Source organism: Phascolarctos cinereus, unplaced genomic scaffold (genome assembly GCF_003287225.1).
Source record: "Phascolarctos cinereus isolate Bilbo 61053 unplaced genomic scaffold, phaCin_HiC Scaffold_1;HRSCAF=81, whole genome shotgun sequence".
Lineage (NCBI taxonomy): Eukaryota > Metazoa > Chordata > Mammalia > Diprotodontia > Phascolarctidae > Phascolarctos > Phascolarctos cinereus.
The window spans coordinates 15,608,082-15,627,545 of record NW_027555514.1 but is presented as its reverse complement, the minus strand read 5'-3'; the positions used below and the strand labels follow the sequence as shown (position 1 = coordinate 15,627,545).

General features: G+C 47.0%; 1 protein-coding gene across 4 annotated transcripts in view; it reads right to left on the bottom strand.

Annotated features, from left to right (window-relative positions):
* Window positions 1–18,996, bottom strand: part of PALS2 (protein associated with LIN7 2, MAGUK p55 family member) — a 77,791-nt gene extending 58,795 nt beyond the window's left edge. For 2 of the 4 annotated variants that reach the window (XM_020993425.2, XM_020993424.2), the window contains exon 1: window positions 18,768–18,996. Coding sequence is in view for 2 of the 4 variants with exons in the window: in XM_078150880.1 (XP_078007006.1) it covers window positions 13,352–13,418 (67 nt within the window). In the remaining 2 variants the exon portion in view is untranslated. Of the gene's footprint in view, window positions 1–13,351; window positions 13,559–18,767 lie in introns of those variants that run through there. The other 2 variants (XM_078150880.1, XM_078150882.1) reach the window with 1 other exon arrangement.
* Between the last annotated feature and the right edge of the window lie 468 nt (window positions 18,997–19,464).

Here is a 19,464-nt window from a genome sequence, read left to right as displayed (position 1 = left end):
TTCCAATAGCAAACTGAAATTCCTTTTCTGCTGAATGTGATCACTGTGTGAGAGCAGAAATGTGTGCAAAAGTAAATGAGAAAAAGGACAAATTCAATTCAACTGGCAGCCCCACCACACCTGTTCCCACAGGCTAGCCCTCAGTGCAGGAAGACATCTTTTCCCTAGGAGAAAGCAAGTTTTCTAGATCTTTTCACTGTCACATTGGGCTCAGCTGAACAGACCAAAGTCAAGCTAACGATGGAGCTGTAACCCTCATTCTGTTACGTGACGTCGGCTGCATCCTCATTTGTAAAACCACACGACCAGACGAGATCTCCAGCTCTATTTTGTGACTCTGTAAAAACAAGATCTCCCCTCCACACCCCAGAAATAGTGCTCATTCCTCATTTTACAAAACAGCACTAGGCCAAAACACAAACTTAAAACCTCTCATCTGTAAGTTCAGATCCTTCTTCGCAGCAGTTAAGAACATCCTTGGACAGAAGCAACCACAGATAGGACTACCTAATAATTCATTCACTTATCAGCATCAAGCAAAGCAAGAAACAACAGGGCAGGCTGTGCTTGCCAACGGCACGCACCCCCCGCCCAGGACAAAGGGCCATGTCTCTCTGGCCCACAGATGCTCCCAGGCCACTTGAGAGCTTCAAGTGACCATCCAAACGGGCCAATCCAAGTGAATGAAGAATAGACAGCTGCTCCTCATTATTTGCAGATTCCGTATCTGTGAATTTGCATACTCACTCAAATTGACTTGTAAGCCCAAATCAATACTCCAGGTGCTTTCCAGGTCATTTGCAGACATGTGCAAAGCAGCAAAAAAAACGTGAGTTGACGATGGCCACCTTCCCAGCTAAAGGCCAACAAGGTGATGCTCTGCCTCTAGTTTTAGCTCTCTGGTTGTAAATAAGTATCTTTTCCAGTCTATTTAGTGCCATGTTTTCCCCATTTTTATGCTTTTTGTTGGTGATTTCACTGTTTAAGTGGCCCCTGAGCATTGTGCTGAATTGCTGTCTAGTGTTCCTAAGCCAAAAGGGCTGTGATGTGCCATATGGAGAAAACATGCGTGTTAAATAACCTTCCATCAGCCATGAGTGATATCACTGTTGGCCATGAGTCTAATTAGTGATCAAGCAATGGGGACATGCAGAAAAAGGAAGAGGAAATAAAATGATCTGTATGTGAGGTCCATTGGGACAGTGCTATAGTAAATGTGACCAGAGGCTTGCAAGAATCTAATTTATTTCCTAGGAGCAATGGTTCAGTATATGCTAATTTAGTGTTTACATCGACTTAATAGAGTACAACTACTGCGAATGACAAGAATCGACTGCATATTGGCCCAGACATCAGGATTCACTGGGATGGGTACTGCAAATGGCCAATGAGCTGTCCCAGAAGTGGGCAGAAGGAGATGAACAGACTGGACTGCATTCAGAAAACTGAGGAGCATCTACAATCGTCTTTTTCAAGATCCCTAATCTGTTGGTAATAAGTCACAGAACACCACAAGCTCCAAGAATCCAAGGTACCTTCCAGTTCTAAATGCAATGATCTTAATTTGCAGGTTACCTATCTGGCAACGAAAGGGCTCATGGAAGGTGTAAACGTAGCTTATGATTGACGATGATGATGTGTATGCGAGCAGTAAGTGGTATAAAAGGTATCACAAAACATGACCAGGAAACAAGGGGGGGAGTCGTGCAGGGTGGCCATAACAAGCATGCAGTAGACCCCCCCGGTCCACCACATGGCCTCTAAGAAGTAAAGCAGAAGTCACGGATCTTCATCCCCAGCCAAACAAGGACTTCCTCCAATGGGAAGCCCTCATTCCCTGACTTATTTCCCTTCACTGCAGATCCCAAGACCTATTCACAATCCTTGCCCCAAAGCACCCTGTAGTAGGGGGAGGAAGCAAAGAGTTCTTCTATGTTGTATACCATCAATGAAGTCACCATATTCAGTGGAAAAGAGAAAAAACAAAGAAAATTACCTTGGCAGCTCTGTGGAGGATGCATTGGAGTGGGGAATAACTCGAGACAGAGAGACCATTTCAAGAGTCCAGGCAAGGTGTGGCAAGGACCTAAATTAAGCTGGCAGCTGAGGAAGTAAAGAAAAGGGGCCAGATGCAAGAGAAGTCATGGAGACAATGACAGTATTTGCCAACTGATTCAATGTGGGGGAGGGGGTAAGAGTGAGGAGTCAAGGATAACACCAAGGATGTGAAACTGGATGACTGGAAGGATGTTGGCACCACTGACAGAAATAGTAAAGTGGAGAGGCGGGACTGGATCTGGGGAGAAGATAATGAGTTGTGTTTTGGACATCATGAATTTGGGATGCCCACTGGACATCCAACAAGCAGCAGGTGATTCATGACTGGATCTGGCTAGATCGATCCAAAAACCACCTACACAGAGATAATTAAACCCATGGGGGCTGAAGTGAGAGAACATAGAGGGAAGAGGGTTCAGAATAGCCTTGAGGAGCCTCCACAATTAGGAGACATGAGATGGGATAATAATTCAGCAATGGAGACTGAGGAGTGGTCCCCCAGGCAGAAAGAAAACCAAAAGAGGCCGTTCACACAAGAACCCAAAGAAGAAACAGTTATCAATAGCATCAAATGTCACAGAGAGATGGAGATAACAGATCTCATTTGTACATGGTTGTTCGTGCACTGTCTCTCTTGTTGGATTGTAAACTCCTTGAGGACAGGGATTGGTTTTTGTCTTTCTTTGTACCTCCAGTGCTTAACACATAGTAGGTCCTTAATAAATGCATACTGAAAATAGGGTATAAGATCTGGTGGCCATCTCAATTATCTGTACTTTCTCTAACTCTGAAAATCCAAAAACGTTCTAAGTAATATTGGCCGCTGATAACAATTTTCACATGCAAAGAATTTTCACTATTTCAATAAATGACATTTGTCCCAAATATCCAACTCCTGACAAATTCAAAATGCACGGTTCAATTTCAGCCGTCACATCAAGATACTAGTTCTTAAATCAAATTCTGTCATGATTGATGTGCTTGAAAAAGTACCAAGAAACAGGCTTTGAACTGAGGATGTACCTTTCTTCTTTATGAACTTGAGAAGTTAGAATCACTTTGTGATTAATGAGGGAAAAAGATAATTTCTGTGAGGATAAAAACATCCTGGACTATTACCTTTTATACACACCTCTTGTGATATGTCCGCATCAAACTTAACAGTATAGACAGCAAGCAGCAGGCAGACTCCAGTGCGCATTACGGTCTCCTCTCTCCTAAGCCATACCAGCAGCAAAGGTGGCAGCAGAGATAAAATGATGGAAAGAGCCAGTGGGTTGTGGAGTCAGAGGACTTGGGTTCAAAACCCACCTCTGACACTTTACTACTATCAGGGGTAAGTTATTTGACCTCCTTAGGCATCAGCTTCTACATCTACAAGAAAAGGGGAATGAACAAGATCGCCCCTAAGGTTCCTTCCCACTCTAGAGCACATGAGTGAATGGAAAAGCATGTATTAAGCACTTACTGTGTGGCAGGCACTGTGCTAAGAGCTTGGGATACAAATACAAGAGCAAGACAGTTCTCTGCCCTCAAGGAGCTTGCCCAGAAGGAACGTGATTCAGCGCAATCCAAGGCCAACCACGCTAAATGGAGGTAAACTGCTGTCTGACCAGGTCACTGTTTTCCAAATTACTGGTCATAACTTAGCGAGGAGGCGCTAAATACAAGTGTGAACAGTAACTGCTCTGTGCCCCACCCACCTTGGGCAATGCTACTAGAACCACCAGGGATCATGTGACCAAAAAAAGGCTTGGTCCAGGACAGCCTTTACAAAAAGTAAGAATCTCACAACAAACCTCATATAAATCCCAAGTTACACAAAACATGTTTGTAATAAAATACTTAGAGCATTTAAACCATACACAAATAAGATACCAGGGTGAGTACTACAAAGCCGTGGGAATACGGTGGTTTCATTGGAAAATAAAAGGGGTATAGCGCCTATTTTTAATTTTCAAATTCTTTCAAAAACTGCTGCTTTGAGCAGTTTGTGTCACACACTGAGCTCTTCATCACTTTCTGCACTACCTCCGAGCCAGCTGGCGATTCCTCTGGGGGCCCCTCCCTCTCCTCTCTCTCAGCTTCTGCCGCTGGATGCCCCACAGAGCCCACGGGTTCACAACTTACAGCATTTTGGTCCCTTCATGCTTGAAGAAGTGTTACCCATTCAGGAGGGACAAAGGCAAAGAGAAAACCCAACACAAGAGGAATGGACAGAAAGCACACTGCAAGAAAGCAAGAATAAAGCAATAATGAGTAGCTAGGTGGTGCCATAGTGCACAGAGCGCCAGGCCTGGAGTCAAGAAGACCCATCTTCCTGAGTTCAAATTGGGCCTCAGTCACTTACTAGCTGTGTGACCCTGGGCAGGTCACTTCACCCTGTTTGCCTCAGTTTCCTCATCTGTCAGATGAGCTGGAGAAGGAAACAACAAACCACTCCAGTATCTCTGCTAAGAAAACCCCAAATGGGTCACAGAAGGTCAGACACAATTGAAATGAAAAAGCAGTAACATTTACTTCAGTAACATGATGATGGAGACGGACAGGACGAAAAATGACCCTCTGGCCGTGAGGAGTCTAGCAGGGGAATGTTTTCCAGTACAGGTGGTTTTGAGTCATAAGAGTGAATGCATTAATATTCTAAAGAGTTTGCATGGATCAAATGTGTAAGAAATGGCCAATATGATGCATTCAGAGAACACAGGAAGACTTAAATAAATATCCTGACACAAAGGGACATAAGCATAACCACAATAATGGACGTGGGAGAAACCATTCCACCTTACGGCAACATCCTGGTCAAAAACAGGCCCAGAAGTAACCTGATCAGACTGATGATGACGTCCCACTCCCATCCATGCTTGGACAGAGTTCCTTCCAACTCTGAATCCTCAATCCTTTCATGTTCTGACATTCACCTAATCCAGGAGTGTTGCAGCAAAACAACAGGACAGCCTTTGGGGTCTCCCTGAAGAGGTAAAGAAACGGGCTGGAAGCTGGGATTTGTGGTGGGCCCCAACCAGCTGGAAACATTACTTCATTTGGTCACCATGCATTGCTGATGCAAATGCCATCTGCAAAAAGACCGTCATGAAAAGAATGGATGTGCCGCCATCAGGTACAGAGGAGGAAGAGGCAGTGTCTCTATATAGACATCTATCTATATGTATGCATATACATATATATACCAATGCTTGGTAAAGTTAGTGCCAAGGTGAAAAAGGTGAGTATGGAGAGAAAGGGAGAAAAGTGTGGTTCAGGAAGAAATGATGAGAGAGGCCAAAGACTTGCAGATTACCCAGAAGCCTCATGCCCTTGTATCATGCCATTTTATACCATTAATACTTTCAAGAAAAGTACTGGCAGGCACTGGATATATAGAACAACAAATAAAATCATAGAAAAAGTGAAACTGACATTTTAAAAGACAGAAAAGACTGTTACTGATGTGTGATTATCCCTGAATCAGCTATCTACATTCAATACCATCAATTAGCCAGGGCTAAGATCATAATTAGTAATAAAAAAAAAAAGAAAAGAAAGAAAGAAAGAAAAACTAATCACAATGAGAAAAAAGATATGGCATGCATTTGAAATAATGCAATACCGAACTATTTAAGCAAGAAAATGACAATATAAAATGGGAAATAGACAACAGAAATTAGATCAACATGGAATATAATTTTATACAGATATTCAGAGTTGGAGAAAATCCACGAAGTGACAGGATCCAATGACTTAGGGCTGGAAGAGACCTTTGAGGTTATCTAGTAGAACCCTTCCATTTTACAGATAAGGAGACTAAGGCCGTGGAGGCAGGGCACCCCAAAGAAGACACAAGGCTGGGTTTGCCTGGCAAGGCATCTCCCTGTGGACCTTGATGCAGACAGCTCAGGACCCTAAACTCAAGCACCTTGAAACAGTCACACTTGCAGGCCAGTGTCCATGGTCATTATCCTGGGAAGCCCCCTCTGGTGGAGATGCAGCCTGCAGCCTGGACTGCTCCAGGTTACTGAAGAGTTACTGAAGACCCCCAAAAAGAAGGTGCATCTCATCGGTGGAAATGACATAAGTAAGAGGTCTTACCATCTGCTTTGCTGCTGTGCCCTGAGGAGCAGGCGAATTTCTAGGTATTGTCTCTGCCGTTAGCAGGTGAGCTCCTGGACAGCAGAGACTGTCTGACTCTTCTATCTGTCTCCCCAGCACAGTGCTTTACATCTAATAAGCGCTTAACAAATGCTTCAAGAACATACAGGCAGGACCTGAATCCAGCTTCCACAACGAAGAGCCAGCCAGAAAGCACCTGAGTCAGCAGGTTCCTGACTTACTTGCCAAATAGAGAAAGACAGCTGCCAGACCAAAGTATAAACTTGTTTGTAAAATCGCAAGGGAAGGATAAGGGATAATCACGAGCAATACTGTCTCATAAAGCAGAGAGAAGCATGGGAAGGCTAAACCAGTTGAAAGAAAGTTTGATAAAACATTCGACCAAGCAATGTCACTTCAAGGGCACTTACAGATGAAAATAGAAGAGAGAGAAAAAAATGGAAAAGATTTGCAGAACTCATTATAGCATTTTTTCCCCTCCACCACGGACAGAAGAACTGCTAGACTTGGACCCTAACACTGCAATTGTGAACGTGCTCATGGGGGAGACAGGAAAAAGTCAGAATGCGTCAAGAAGAGGAAAAGGCGACCCTGCTGGAGGCTGCCCAATGGTGAGAGCACCCAGGGATCAACACACAAAGTGAAGTTGTGCAATAAATGTTCACCCTCATGAATACCAAAAAAAGCTCCCATGCAAACACCAGTAACTGCATCAAACCTCTCTGCCTCCCCTCCCATTCATACAAAATCTCTAGAACGTCAGCTAGACATTGACGGAGGGGACAAGGAAGCTTCTGGAAACCACGTTCACCAATGGATGACATCTTGACTGTTTCCTAACTGACTGAAAGACACAGAGAAGGCAAGGTCCCATAAGCCCAGTGTCTGTCGGACACAACAAAGCACGTGATTCAGAGCTAAACCTCATCTTACAGGCTCTGTCTTCCAACAAGCTGTTTCTCACCTGTACGTAAAAATCATGGAGGATTTCTGGAAAGCTTGTAACAACAGAAATAACCTTGTTCAGTAAGTCCCGGAACTGAAGACATCAAGTGAGGGACAGCGCAGGGAGATGGGTGTCTGTCAAAGCTGGCTGCCACAATGAGGCAGGGCATTCGGTGCAGAGTCCAAGCCCAAGAGGAGTGATTTACCTGCTGATGGGGAAGTCCTCCAAATGCGCTTGTTTTCTGATGACATTGTGCTGATTACATCAAGTCCAGGAACATTGCAGAGCTCCCTGAAAGAGATCTATAATCACTTAAAGGAGGATCTGGCCTGCCCATCCACACAGGAAAGACCAAGTGGATGAAGAATGTGTATTGCTCAGACTACAACATGCATTTGGATGGATAACCTATCACTCTTGTCCATCAATATGGATGTCTGGCAGATAGTAAACATGCACGAGTTGGGCCCAGGATGAAACAAGAAGGAAAGTGAGCTGGATGGCCTTCAGGAAAGTTTGAAGCTCCTTCAATGACCCCAGCCTTCTCATAGAAGCCAAGGGCCATCTCTGTAAAGCCAATATTCTACTGCTGGTGTTGTATGGCTACAAAACTCAGACTACAACAGACTCCAAAGAACTAAAAATGAATACCACACAGAGGGCAGTGGAGAGGAGGAGCCTGGCGAGCAGGTAACACTGTATTTCCAAGGAGCAAAGGTACAAAAAAACTGTAGGATAAGAAAGAAAGACGGGCTGGTAAAAAGGTGAGGGATGGCATGAAGACAGGCCAAAGGCTCCACGGCTACCCTCTGGATGTCAGGAGAAAGCAAGGAAGGCCTCCTCCATACTAAGTAGACTGGCTGGGGCAAAGTCATAGGAGCAAGAGAAATCCAAAAATAAATGAGTATCAGTAAAACACAGAAAATGCCCCAAAGAAGAAAAACAGAAATAAAGGAGACACAAATAGAGCCCTCTTCCTATGACCCTGTTTGTTCTCTCACACACACACACACACACACACACACACACACACACACACACACACACACACACTCTTAGAGTCTACGTAAAAGGAATTCCTTTTCTTATCCACACCTCTCTTACTTGCTCCTCCCCAAGCAGCAGCATGTCTGGTTCTTGACAATGAAGTTCATAGAAAGCTGGGATTTCTCTGCCCTCTCCTAGGCCTCTTATCAGCCTCTCAAAGACCCTGCCCGGGGCTGAGCAATCCCAGGTATCCGATTTTTTCAGGCCTCTGAGCTCCTAAGAAAGGACAGCTAAGTGCTTCTCTCTAGTATCTGCCATACCGTCCTGCTCCTTTTGCCCAAGAGAGCCAACACATCTCTTATTTCCTGAGCTCTTCTCTGCAGCCTCCATTCATTCTGAGCTTTAGAAGCCCTGATGTCATTCCACAGGGCCACATGGGGCTCTGGGCCCCCTTGGGCAGGCAGGCTGAGAAGCCTGCCTAGAAGTCCTCATCTTAGAATCATGTCATTAAATGCAAAAAATACAATAGAGGATTACAAAGTAAATCATATTGAATCTATAATGAAATACTGTTGTCAAAATGTTTAAATAACTGCTAGCATTCACGTAGCACTTGAAGGTCTACAAAGCATTTTACACAGATGAGAATCTACCAAGATACTTTATAAATCTCATCTCATCTGATCCTCACAACCTCAGTGGAGCAGTGAAATGAGTGCTGTTATCATCCCCTCTTTAGAGCTGAGGAAACTGAGGTTGACAGGTTAAGGCACTTGCCCAGGTGACTCGGGTGAGATTTGAACTCAGAGTTTCCTGACGCACTGTGGTGCTAATTTAAATGCGAGCCCTAAGGCCTTCTTCTGACAGCCCCCGTTCTGGTTGTTTCACTTTCAGTCTGCAGGATTCAGAAGAGCCGAGTTTCTTGCCCCTCCTGCACTGGCTTTGGGTTTCCCAGAAGCCTTAGCATCAGCTCTTCCCAAAACCAGGGTGCACAGTGGGCAGTCAGGTTTCTTGTCCTCCATCACAAAGCTCGTAACCAATAGTGGGCAGGAAAAGGCACTAATTTTGTAATGTTTTCAAACAAGTTATTCATTGGTAGATCATAGGTCCTCACAACCAACACTTTCTTTAGGAGGATTTTCTAAATCAATGTGTTTTTTATTTAATTAGTTCCTATTCTGAGGTCAGGGAAGCCAGGGGAAATAATGTCACGAGGCATTTTTATAGCAGTCTTAAAATTGAGGGAAAAGATCAGAACAAGAAAGTATACAGAAGTACACAAAGATATCTTTCACCCATAGGACATTTAGCCTCCCCGGGTGAGGCATGACAGCAGAGTGGAAGGAATACTGGACTGGGAACCGGCTCCAGTCCTAGCTTTGCCACTACCCACTTCTGTGATCTTCGGCAAATCATTGGGACAACTCTCCAGGGCCTACTAAGTCACTCAACCTTTTGCTGTCTCTTCCCTTCACGTACAAAATAAAAAGGGATGACTACATTACCTCCAAAAGTCCCCTGCCAGCCTAACATTTGTAATTACCATTCAGTAATATAATGACTAATACCATGTAAAATATGAATATAAATCCCCAACGTTTCTTTCATCATTAGCTCATTTGGCAAGAATCTTCCTTATTTACCTTAAGCTCACAAAATCAAAGGCAAAACTTTAAGTGTCATCTATTACCATAGACATCACTTCCATTCTAAAGTAGAGAGAAGACCTTTCAATTAAGGACAGAGATAAAATTCAATTACGATAAACAACAAAAAATTCTAGGAAGAAAATATGCCCACAAGTCAGGAGAAGGGTTCCAGGCACTCTATGGCTTCTTCTAAGGAAATCTTCACCTACTACCATTCTGCATCATCCATTTTTCCAAGTCTCTATCTGTCTAATGATGATGATAAAAACCTAACTCTTATTAATTCAGTACCAACTGTGGGGTAAGGCGTTAGCAAGGGTATGCCAAGCACTATGGGCCAGCCATCCCTAGACTATCCCTTCATCCAGCCACATGGCCATCGGTGCTAGGGCCTCCCGGAAGTTCCGATCACATTAATGAGGAAATCAAGTACATGCAAAGTGACGGAATTCCCACAGGTGGGCTCCATCTTGACCCACAGGGCTGCAATCTGAGGGGAAGCCACTGATTCTCAGGATGGTGACAGGTGCACACACCCCCTACTCAAAGGCACTGCTCAAGCACGTTTTCTCTTCCGCTGAAAACCTCTTCAACCCAGGGAACATCCTCAGCCGCGGCTCACAGACGGGCCTCCACTTACCGGCTGTAACACTGTAACAAACACTGGCTCGGTCCAGTCCCTGCAGTATATCACTGTACTACTGACATTCAAGAGCCTCATTACCATCCTCACGAATGTTTCTAAGTGAGCATTCCAGCGAGGGCCATTGGAAATGCTTCTCAGCCAGGTTCACTCCAACTCTGTGATGGGAGCAGGAATTCTCCTAACCCCAGGGCACTGAGGATGGCTTCTTCCCTAGCGCAGGAGTACAGGGGCCGGGAGTCCTCTCCACCTTCCTCGGTCTCCCTAAAGAACCAGGACATAGCGGGGCTGCCTCTCCACCACCCCTGTCCAGCATCTCCTTCCTCACTCCCACCATCCCACATTCCAAATAAAACTCCTCAGATGCTGAGCAGACTGCACTCTTAATTGCAGCTGAAAACCCCCTTTTTTTGGCCTGATAAAACAATGCATGACTGAAACTAAATTATTCAAGATTACATTAAGGAAAAAAAAAATAAGGGATGCTCTACCAAGGTGCCTCCACCAATGATTAGATACATGGAAAATGTCACCAAAATAAAATTCCTTTGTATTTTATTTCCTAATTAACATTACACACGTGATTACACACTTATTCACTAAAAATGCCATGCTCACTACAGGTGCAGTCAGAGACTCTTAAACACCAGCCAAAGGAGCTCAATTCCAGGCCTCAAATGATGGAAGGAGCAAAGAGGAGGCTGGGAGAATTAAAGGGAAGAGAAGAGGATGCAGGAGGACAAGGGGCAGAAGACCCACCTCCAATCAACAATCCATTCCCATTTGCCAGGCACGAGGCTCAGAGCTAGGGACACAAGGAAGGCAAAAGCAGGCCCTCCCCTCCAAGGGCTCCCAGGCTGACTGGTGAGGCACCAGAGAGCCAGGTACACGTGACAGACAGAGTAGATGGGAGGGAACTGTCAAAGTGACCAAGGCCCATGAAAAGCCTCAAGGCAGAAGGCCCGCAGGAAGATAGGGATGCTAAGAGGTGGAGCTGGGGGCGAGGAGAGCCAGGGCCAAAGAGCGGAGATGGGAGAGGGCTATAGAAAGGCACTCAGGAGATGGATAGCATCGGACCTCCCAGAAAGGCTGAAGTGACCAGGCCAAAGAAAGGCCACTTTGTAGGTGAGAGGAGCCATTGCAGTCTGCTGAAAGGAGCGAGGGGGTGACGTGGGCAATCTTACACTTTGGTAGCTGTGGGGAAAATGAATTGGAGTAGGGGGACTTTAGGCAGGTACACCAGCAAAAAAGCTATTGGAATAGTGCAGGTGAGGGGGAGGAGGGCCTGTACCACAAGGTGGCTCTGTGCATGGGGAAAAGGGGGCCTGACAGAAAAGGGCCAGGAAGGGAGAGAGGCCAAGTTCTGCCTGAAGGGATGTGGGTGCGCTGCTGAGGCTGCCTATCCACAAGGACGGTGGTGCTGTGAAGAAGAGAGAATGAGCTGAGGCTGAGCCATTTACCTCTGAAAGGCCAATATCCCATGCCAATACCACCAGGCAATTACAAGAAGTGAGGGCAGCCCTGGGTGTGCAGTACACACTGGGAGGTGACTCAGGTACAAGTGCTGTCTCTGACCCACACTGGCTATATCCCAACCCCTCAGGCCTTCAGGCACTACTCTAGGCCTGGGTTCAAGCCCTGCCCCTGATACATCCTGGTCATGTGACCCTGGCCTTCAGGGCCTCAGGTGATTCTTAGATTTTGCTGCCAACTTAAATCGGTAATGAGATAGGCTACCCACACCAAGGAAATCACAGAGCCGGATTTACAACTAAAATGGGGTAAGGGCAAAGGTCCTGCCCACACATACAGCTCTAGCATCACCACGTTGCTATTTAGGGTTCAAAAAAATTGCTTGTTGGGTTGTTTCCTGAGCAAGAGCCCCCATTCTCAGCAAAGAAGAACTTGCTATAACTATCTGGTCATTTACCCATTCTCTGTAAAGTCTAAGAAGTTTTTGGATGAAGAATGTTCCAAGACTCCACTGAGCTTCCCAATCAAGAGTATGTTTTAGTTCTGCTATCTGTAGAAACAAAAACTTTTTTAAAAGAAATTTAGGAAAAGGGAAAAAGCTAATTACACAAATGAAATCAGCTGCTTGAGACCCAGTTTAAACATTCATTCCATAGCTATTTATTAATAAGCACCTACTATAAACGGGGACCTATCAGAACACACTAAAATTCAGATCAAGTCATTGAGACTGGTGGCTAGTAAACTAGCCAAATCATACACTCCACTGATTATGCTGATACAACAGCAGAACTACTCTTCAAGACAAGAATTGTAAATGGGCCTAAACTGTAACAGGAAAGATGTGGGGTAGAGTGATCATTCTAAATATCAGCTAAACTGTAAGTTCTTAAAAGGACATACAAACTAGCCCCATGAAGCCCCAGGGAAAAATCAAATTGGACTCTCTAATTGTTTTGTGATTCTATAATTAGCTTCAACTAAACTTTAGGAGTCACTGTCTCCTACAAAGGGGTGGGGCACTTGCAGCCTTGAGGCCAGATGTGGCTCTCCAGGTCCTCAAGTGTGGCCCTCAGCCCTTTGACTGAATCCAAACTTCACAGAACAAATCCCCTTAATAAAAATATTTGTTTTCTAAAACTTGGACACAGTCAAAAGGCCACACCAGAGGACCTAGAAGGCTACATGTGGCCTAGAGGCCACAGGTTCCCCACCCCTGTACCTAGTATTTGTAACTCATACCATGCTAGGCCTTCTTCCCTTTTGTTTTCTTCTAGCCCCAACAATTTAAAATACAACACATATTAAAATATATCTAAAATTGCCAAGAAATATTTCTTTAGACATAGAACATTATTGGAGATAGGAGTTTAATTGAAAAATCATGATTAATTTCCAAAAATAGTATGGTTGTAGTTATAAGTGCTAGGCCTCTTTGAAAATATTTCTAGTCACAAGGGAGTTAAATCGAACATTGTTACTTACTTTTTTCCTTATGAAATTCAAAAGAATGCCAAGTCATGGTAAATGCCTTCTTTAAATTAGTGAACATGGAGAGCTGGTGCTATGACACCATGATGTGCAGGAAGCCAGAGTTTTAGTAAAAGGCCAAGCCCCTTACCCAGTGAGTGTGAGCTCAGAAGAACAATCTCCCTTCCGAAGGCCTTAGAACCCTACTCACCTCAGCAGGGAGCTGGGTTTCAGTGACCCCACCCTCAGGGGCAGCTGTTCCCTTTGTGAGGTCACAGCTGGGCTGGCATTATGCCAGGACACCTAGAAAGAACATGTCAAACGGGCCCAGTTTTAGCAACTACAATGTTAACTTCAGAGAACTCACTGTAACTACACCTTTAAGGTAATTAAGCAGCCCCAAGGTAAGGAAAGAGAGAGCATTTATTGGGAAGCAGCTTCTCCACTCCTCTGTGGCCTCCTCCATTTCCTAACAAGCTCTACCTACCATAATGCTAGATGAATAAAAGCATCTTATTACCTTGATGTGTTATTCATTTTAATTTCAATATCTCAACATACCCAGATCGAATTCACTGAAACTAAAACCAGCAAATCAATTCCACTTCTAAAAGTAGAGCTACGGCACCAAGCTTGAGCCAACCAAAATGCCAAGGAAGTGATGAACACATTTCTGAAATGAGCCTGCATTATCAGCAGGATGCTAGGCTGGGGGTATAAAGAAAAGGGCCAATCAGGCCATGCTGGGCCGGGGGGAATCATCTCTCTAGATCACTTGGGAGCCAGGTGAGAGGCTGAGGGCCTCAGCTAGGGCGGTGCTTGGGTGAGCCAACAGAGAGGAATTTACTAAGGGTTACTGTGTGCTAGAAAATCGAGGGTATCAATAAGAAAGAATGGCTCTATCCCTACTCACAAGGAGTTTCTATTCTAATGGGAGCATTAAAAAAAGGAAAAAATGGAAAGTAATTAAATACAAACAGCCTGGCAGGAGGAAAGGCCTCGGAGACAAGCTGGAGTCTCAAAGGGAGGCTTTGAGAGAGTGCTGTACAAGCATGGGCCAAGGGGCTCCCAACAAGGCTGGAAAGGTATGTGGAGGCCAGGTGGGGAAGGGCTTTGGCAGCTAAACACAGATATCACTGGAGTTGACCAAGGCAAAGCTGACAAGGTCAAATCCAGTCTTAATGAAAATCCCTTTGGCACCAGAATTCGGGATGAGCCTCGATGGCAAAGACGTGAATTGGGGAGAGCAATTAGGAGGCTGCTGTAATGATCTAGATGGGCAGCAGCTAAGAGCAGAGATAAGGGGGAGCACTGGATAGATGCTGTTAAGGGAGAGCAGCACCATCTAGCAACTGACAACAGTAACAGTAAGGTTTGCAAAGCACTTTACTAACATGATCTCATTTTATCTTCCCATATACCCTGAGAAGGAGGCACTATTATACCCATTGGAGAGATGAGGAAACTAAGGCAGAGGTAAAGTGACCTCTCCAGGACCACCTGTGAAGGCTGAGTTTGAATTCAGGTCTTCCTGATACCAGGTCCCCTGCTGTATCCATGGCACCACCTCATTGCCTCTACCTGGCTATGATGGAGTGAGGAGTCCGGAATAAGGCCAAGATTAAGAGCCTGGGACACCAAAAGGATGGTGGCACCTTCTATTTGGAAAAGGGGAAGTTTTGCAGGTTCAGCTGGACATCCTAAGTCTCAAATGTCTCTCAGTAATCTGGTCCTGAAATGAGGGAGATTGACTCTCCTAGGCAGTCCGGCTCAGACAGCTAATGCTGACTGGTCACTGTGAACTGTTCTGGCCCGACTAGCAAAGATGGATGGATGGCAGAGGCAGGCTGTGGAAGGCACAAGACATGGCAAGAACAGCCCCAAACAACTGGACTTCCAGGGGTCTGAGCATACCTTCTGAAAGGGCTTTGCCTCCAACAGCTACTGAACAAAATGCTTATGGAAAGACCACAAGTCCCACTCGGCCTTTCAGGCATGGTGGCTCTTCCCAGACCATCTCCTTCCTACCTTCCCAGTCTTCTGGCCTTGACTCCCCTGCCCACGCTACTTGCTGGCCTTCCTACTAGCAGATCCTCAGACACACGGAGATGGGCTGGGGGGAGGGAGTCACAGCTCCCATCTCCACCCTTTTGCAGTGGCTGTGCCCTATGCCTGGAATGCTCTGCCTTCTAGCTTCCTGGACTTGCTTTAGGACTCAGCTCAAGTCTCATCTTCTGTTTGTGACCTTTCCCATCTTCCCTGGCCCTCCCAGTGCCCTCCTCCCTCAAACAGCTTGTACATGGTGTCTTCCCATTGGTATATAAGCTCCTCGAGGGTAGGGACTGTTTGTTTTCTTTGTATCCCCAGAGCCTGGCACAGTGCCTGGCACATAGCAAGCACTAAATTAATGCTTGTGGGTGACTGAAATCCTAGGTGCTAGGAGGACTCTGCCAGGCAGAAGAGATCAAAGCCTCTTTGGACATAGCAACTGGTCAAGAAATACTTCTAGAAGAAACCAAAGCAGGAAAGATAATGAATGTCACAAGAAGACAGACTGGCAAGCCTGGACTGCAGACGTACCACAAACCACAGGATCTGGCCCATATCTCAGGCTTGTTAAGTGTGTGAGGCAGAACAGGTTTTACGTTGGCCAAGAAAATGCTCTCCCACGTGCAAGAGAGATAATATCCTGATCATCAAAAATTCAATCAAATAATTCTTCCATAGTTCTTGCAGATTCTAGCTGTATTTTTATTCCCTGTAAACATTCTATAAACAATATCTTTTGCTTACAGGGCTTTTCCTACAGTATAATTAGGAAGAATGATATTAAAGCCAATGTACTGAACAGAAACGTGAAACCCTCTCCCAGCTGACACAAAATTCTTTTAGTCTTCATGGTGGGCATAACTGACAGCTTGCTGTTCAAAGTACTTGACTTGGGTTCCAATCTTGTCTCTATTATGATAAGGGAAGAACTTCCTCATACTGTGGGTGTTAAAAAAAAATTGGCATGAATTATAAGAGATGCTTCGAAATCTCCTTCTCTAGAATCCTTTAAAAATAGGCTCCCCATCTGCTTGGGAGAGTTTAGAGACAGCTTCTCTGGAAAGAGGGATGGTCTCCCGAAATCCTTCCAAACCCCTTCTCTCTGCATGGCATTTACCAGGTAGTTTCCCACCTGATTCCTAAGTCAACACAGTCAGGCTTTGGGAGAAGGCTCAGAAGTGATCACAGATGGTACCAATGAAGTTCCAATGGCTAGTTTCTACAGTTAAACCATTTACAGCAAGCCTGGAAGAAAAGAGGCAGTTTCTCTAAAGAGGCCTTTTCAAAGTGCCAGTATATTTATATGTTTTAAAGAAAGGGAAAAAAAATCAGCAGACACCTTGATCAAAATGTGCTGCTGTCTACTTCCTCAACCAATATATTGCTAGCAATTTGGCAAACTGCCCAGGCATGATTAACAGCTAGTCTATGTGAACAAGGGTTACGGTCAATTTAAACTGTACTATCTCCCCCCAGTGGTTATAGATATTAAGCAGGGACACTGGAATACTCCCAGTTCATCTTCAGCTCTAGGGAGGTCAGGCTGCCCCAAATCATGGACTAAGGGGAGACTGCGGGAGGACCATACAAAAATAACAACAACAACAACAAGACTGAATTCAAAACTGTCATATACCTGAGGTTTCTTCCCTAGCTAAGGGATATTCAAACGGGGGAATGCCTGGGTGGGGGGAAGGAGGATATCTACAATTCAAGCAAATTACAATTATTTTTCCAAGGCAACTGAAAAGCTTCTCATTTATACCTGGCAGTCTAAACATTATCCCCAGTCCTCAATGCAGAGCAAGCTCTCAGGGACCCTTCCGGCACTAAATTCTCTATCACTGGAAACCCACAAAGATCAGATACAAAGTTACAGTTATTTTAGAGACTCACCTGCCAGAGGAAAATTGCTGACAACAGCATGCCTGGCTTTGTCATGTTTGTATTACAAAATAGCAAGTTTCAGAATTACCTAGAAATTCATCCTCTGCACTCCTTAGCAAGGCAGAGGGAACAGATGGGTTTTCTGTTTTCCGACATAAATTCTCTTAGTTACTTATTAGATAGCTTTTGACTCTTAAATTCCAGAATATTTACTATTGTTTCAAAAATGAGTCCCAGAAGCTAGCCGAGCCCAGCTTTCTGAAACCAAAGGTCTAAAGAAAGGAACTGTTCCTTCGTACGCAGCACTGAAAGGACATGAAACATCAGACCCACAATTGCATTTTAAAAAAACACTTTTTTTCAAAGTCACCACACATTGAAGTCCATGATTCTGATTCTTTGGGGATATCACAAGGAATCCGAATCAGAAGTTAGGAAAGGTTGCTGGACAGCCCTCCGGGTCAGAATTTAGCCTGGAATGAAGACTCGGTAAATCTTTGAAATTTTAAATTCTGTAAATAAAGACCACAAACACACAATGTAATGGAGTGGCGGTGGGGGGAGGCGGATAAATCCTGCAGTTTCGTTGCGCTCAGGTTTAATTAAATATCTGGATTTTTCCAGTGATAATAAATATAAAAACTCTATAAAATAAATTCATCTAGAAATTCTGCCACCCCAGGGGAGAAATGGAATTGATTAGAGTCCACCAGAGAAGGCATCTAAGGCAAAGGCATAGTTTGTCCCAGGCACTGATTGCTGCATACGCTCAGCCTTTAGCGAAGGCCAGTTATTTGTCACTAATATGGACATCAAGGCAGCCACGGGCTAAATGAGGAGAAACCCCAGGGATCGGGGAGAGCTGCACGTTATGTAAGACATGACCTCAAAACAATCACAACCCCCCAAAGTTCTCGGCTAATTTGGGACGAGGGTTCCCCCCCTCCATGGGGCAGAAAAAGTGGGGCCTCCCTCCGGGAATCCACACGGGAAACTGGGGAGGCCGGGCGTGCGCCCGGGTGCGGGGTACAGGCGCGGGGTCCTGGCCGGGCGCTGGGGCGCCGCATGCCCGCCCGCGTGCCCTCACTGCAGCAATGTGGGCGCAGTCAGCCGGGCACCAGAGCTCCCCGGGGAAAAGGCGCATGCACGCACGCCCACGGCCGGGCCCCTCACTAACTCGTGCCGGGCGCCCCCCGGACGTCCTCCCCGGCCGGGACTCAGAGGGGAACGTCAGGACTGGGGGGCGGGGGAAGGGGAGGAGGCGTCCCCGTGCTGGGCAGGGCGGAAGGGACCCCTCCCCCCGCCGCCCACTCGGGGGCCCCGGCTCTGCTCGCGGGCCGGGACGACCCCCCTCCCCCTGGGGCGCGGGGAGGAGGAGGGGGCCGCTCCGCCCCGGCCCGGCCCAGGGGAGGGGGCGCCCGCCTGCCCAGACCGTTACCCGCGGAGGGGGCGGGCAGCCCCACGGACACGCGCGCACACGCACGCACTCACTCACCGCCTCGCGCCCCGCGCCCCTGGCCGCCGCCGCCGCTCCAGCCCCCGCGCCCCTGGCCGCCGCCGGTGCCCCCTCAGCTGCTGCCGCTGCCGCTGCCGCTGCGCCGCCGAGGCCGAAGCCCCCCATGGACCAAGTCCGGCACCGGACTGGAGGCGGGCGGAGGCGCAGCGGCTGCGCTGCCCAGCTCGGCTCGGCTCGCGTGTCCCCGCGCGGCGCGGCGCCCGCCTGCCCGCCGGCCCTCCCTCCCTCCTGCCCTCGCGCGCTCGCTCGCTCACGCGCCGCCCCCCGGCCCCGCCCCCGCCGCCGCCGCGCGCAGCCGCCCCGCCCCCGGCAGCCCGCGCGAGCCCGCGGGCCCCTTGCGCGTGCGCCGGCCTGGGCTTGCAGGCGGGGGCGCGCGGGGGCTCGGCTCGACGACTGCCCTCGGCTGCTCTCTGCTGCCCCCTGCCGGGCTCGCGCTCCATCCGCGCCCCCGCGGGCCCCGCCTCCCGCCCACCCTGCCTGCTCTCCGCGTGGCCCCGCCTGGCTCCGGGAGCGCGGGCGGCCACGTGGGGCCCCGGGGGTGGCCAGCCCTCTCCCTCCTCTCCCTCCTCCCCCTCGTGAGCCCGGTGCCACCTGGGTTGGAGCTGAGAGAACTTCCCAGGGGAGGAAAAGTCCTGCCTCTCAGAGTGTGCATGGGGGACCGTGACTGACCTTGAGC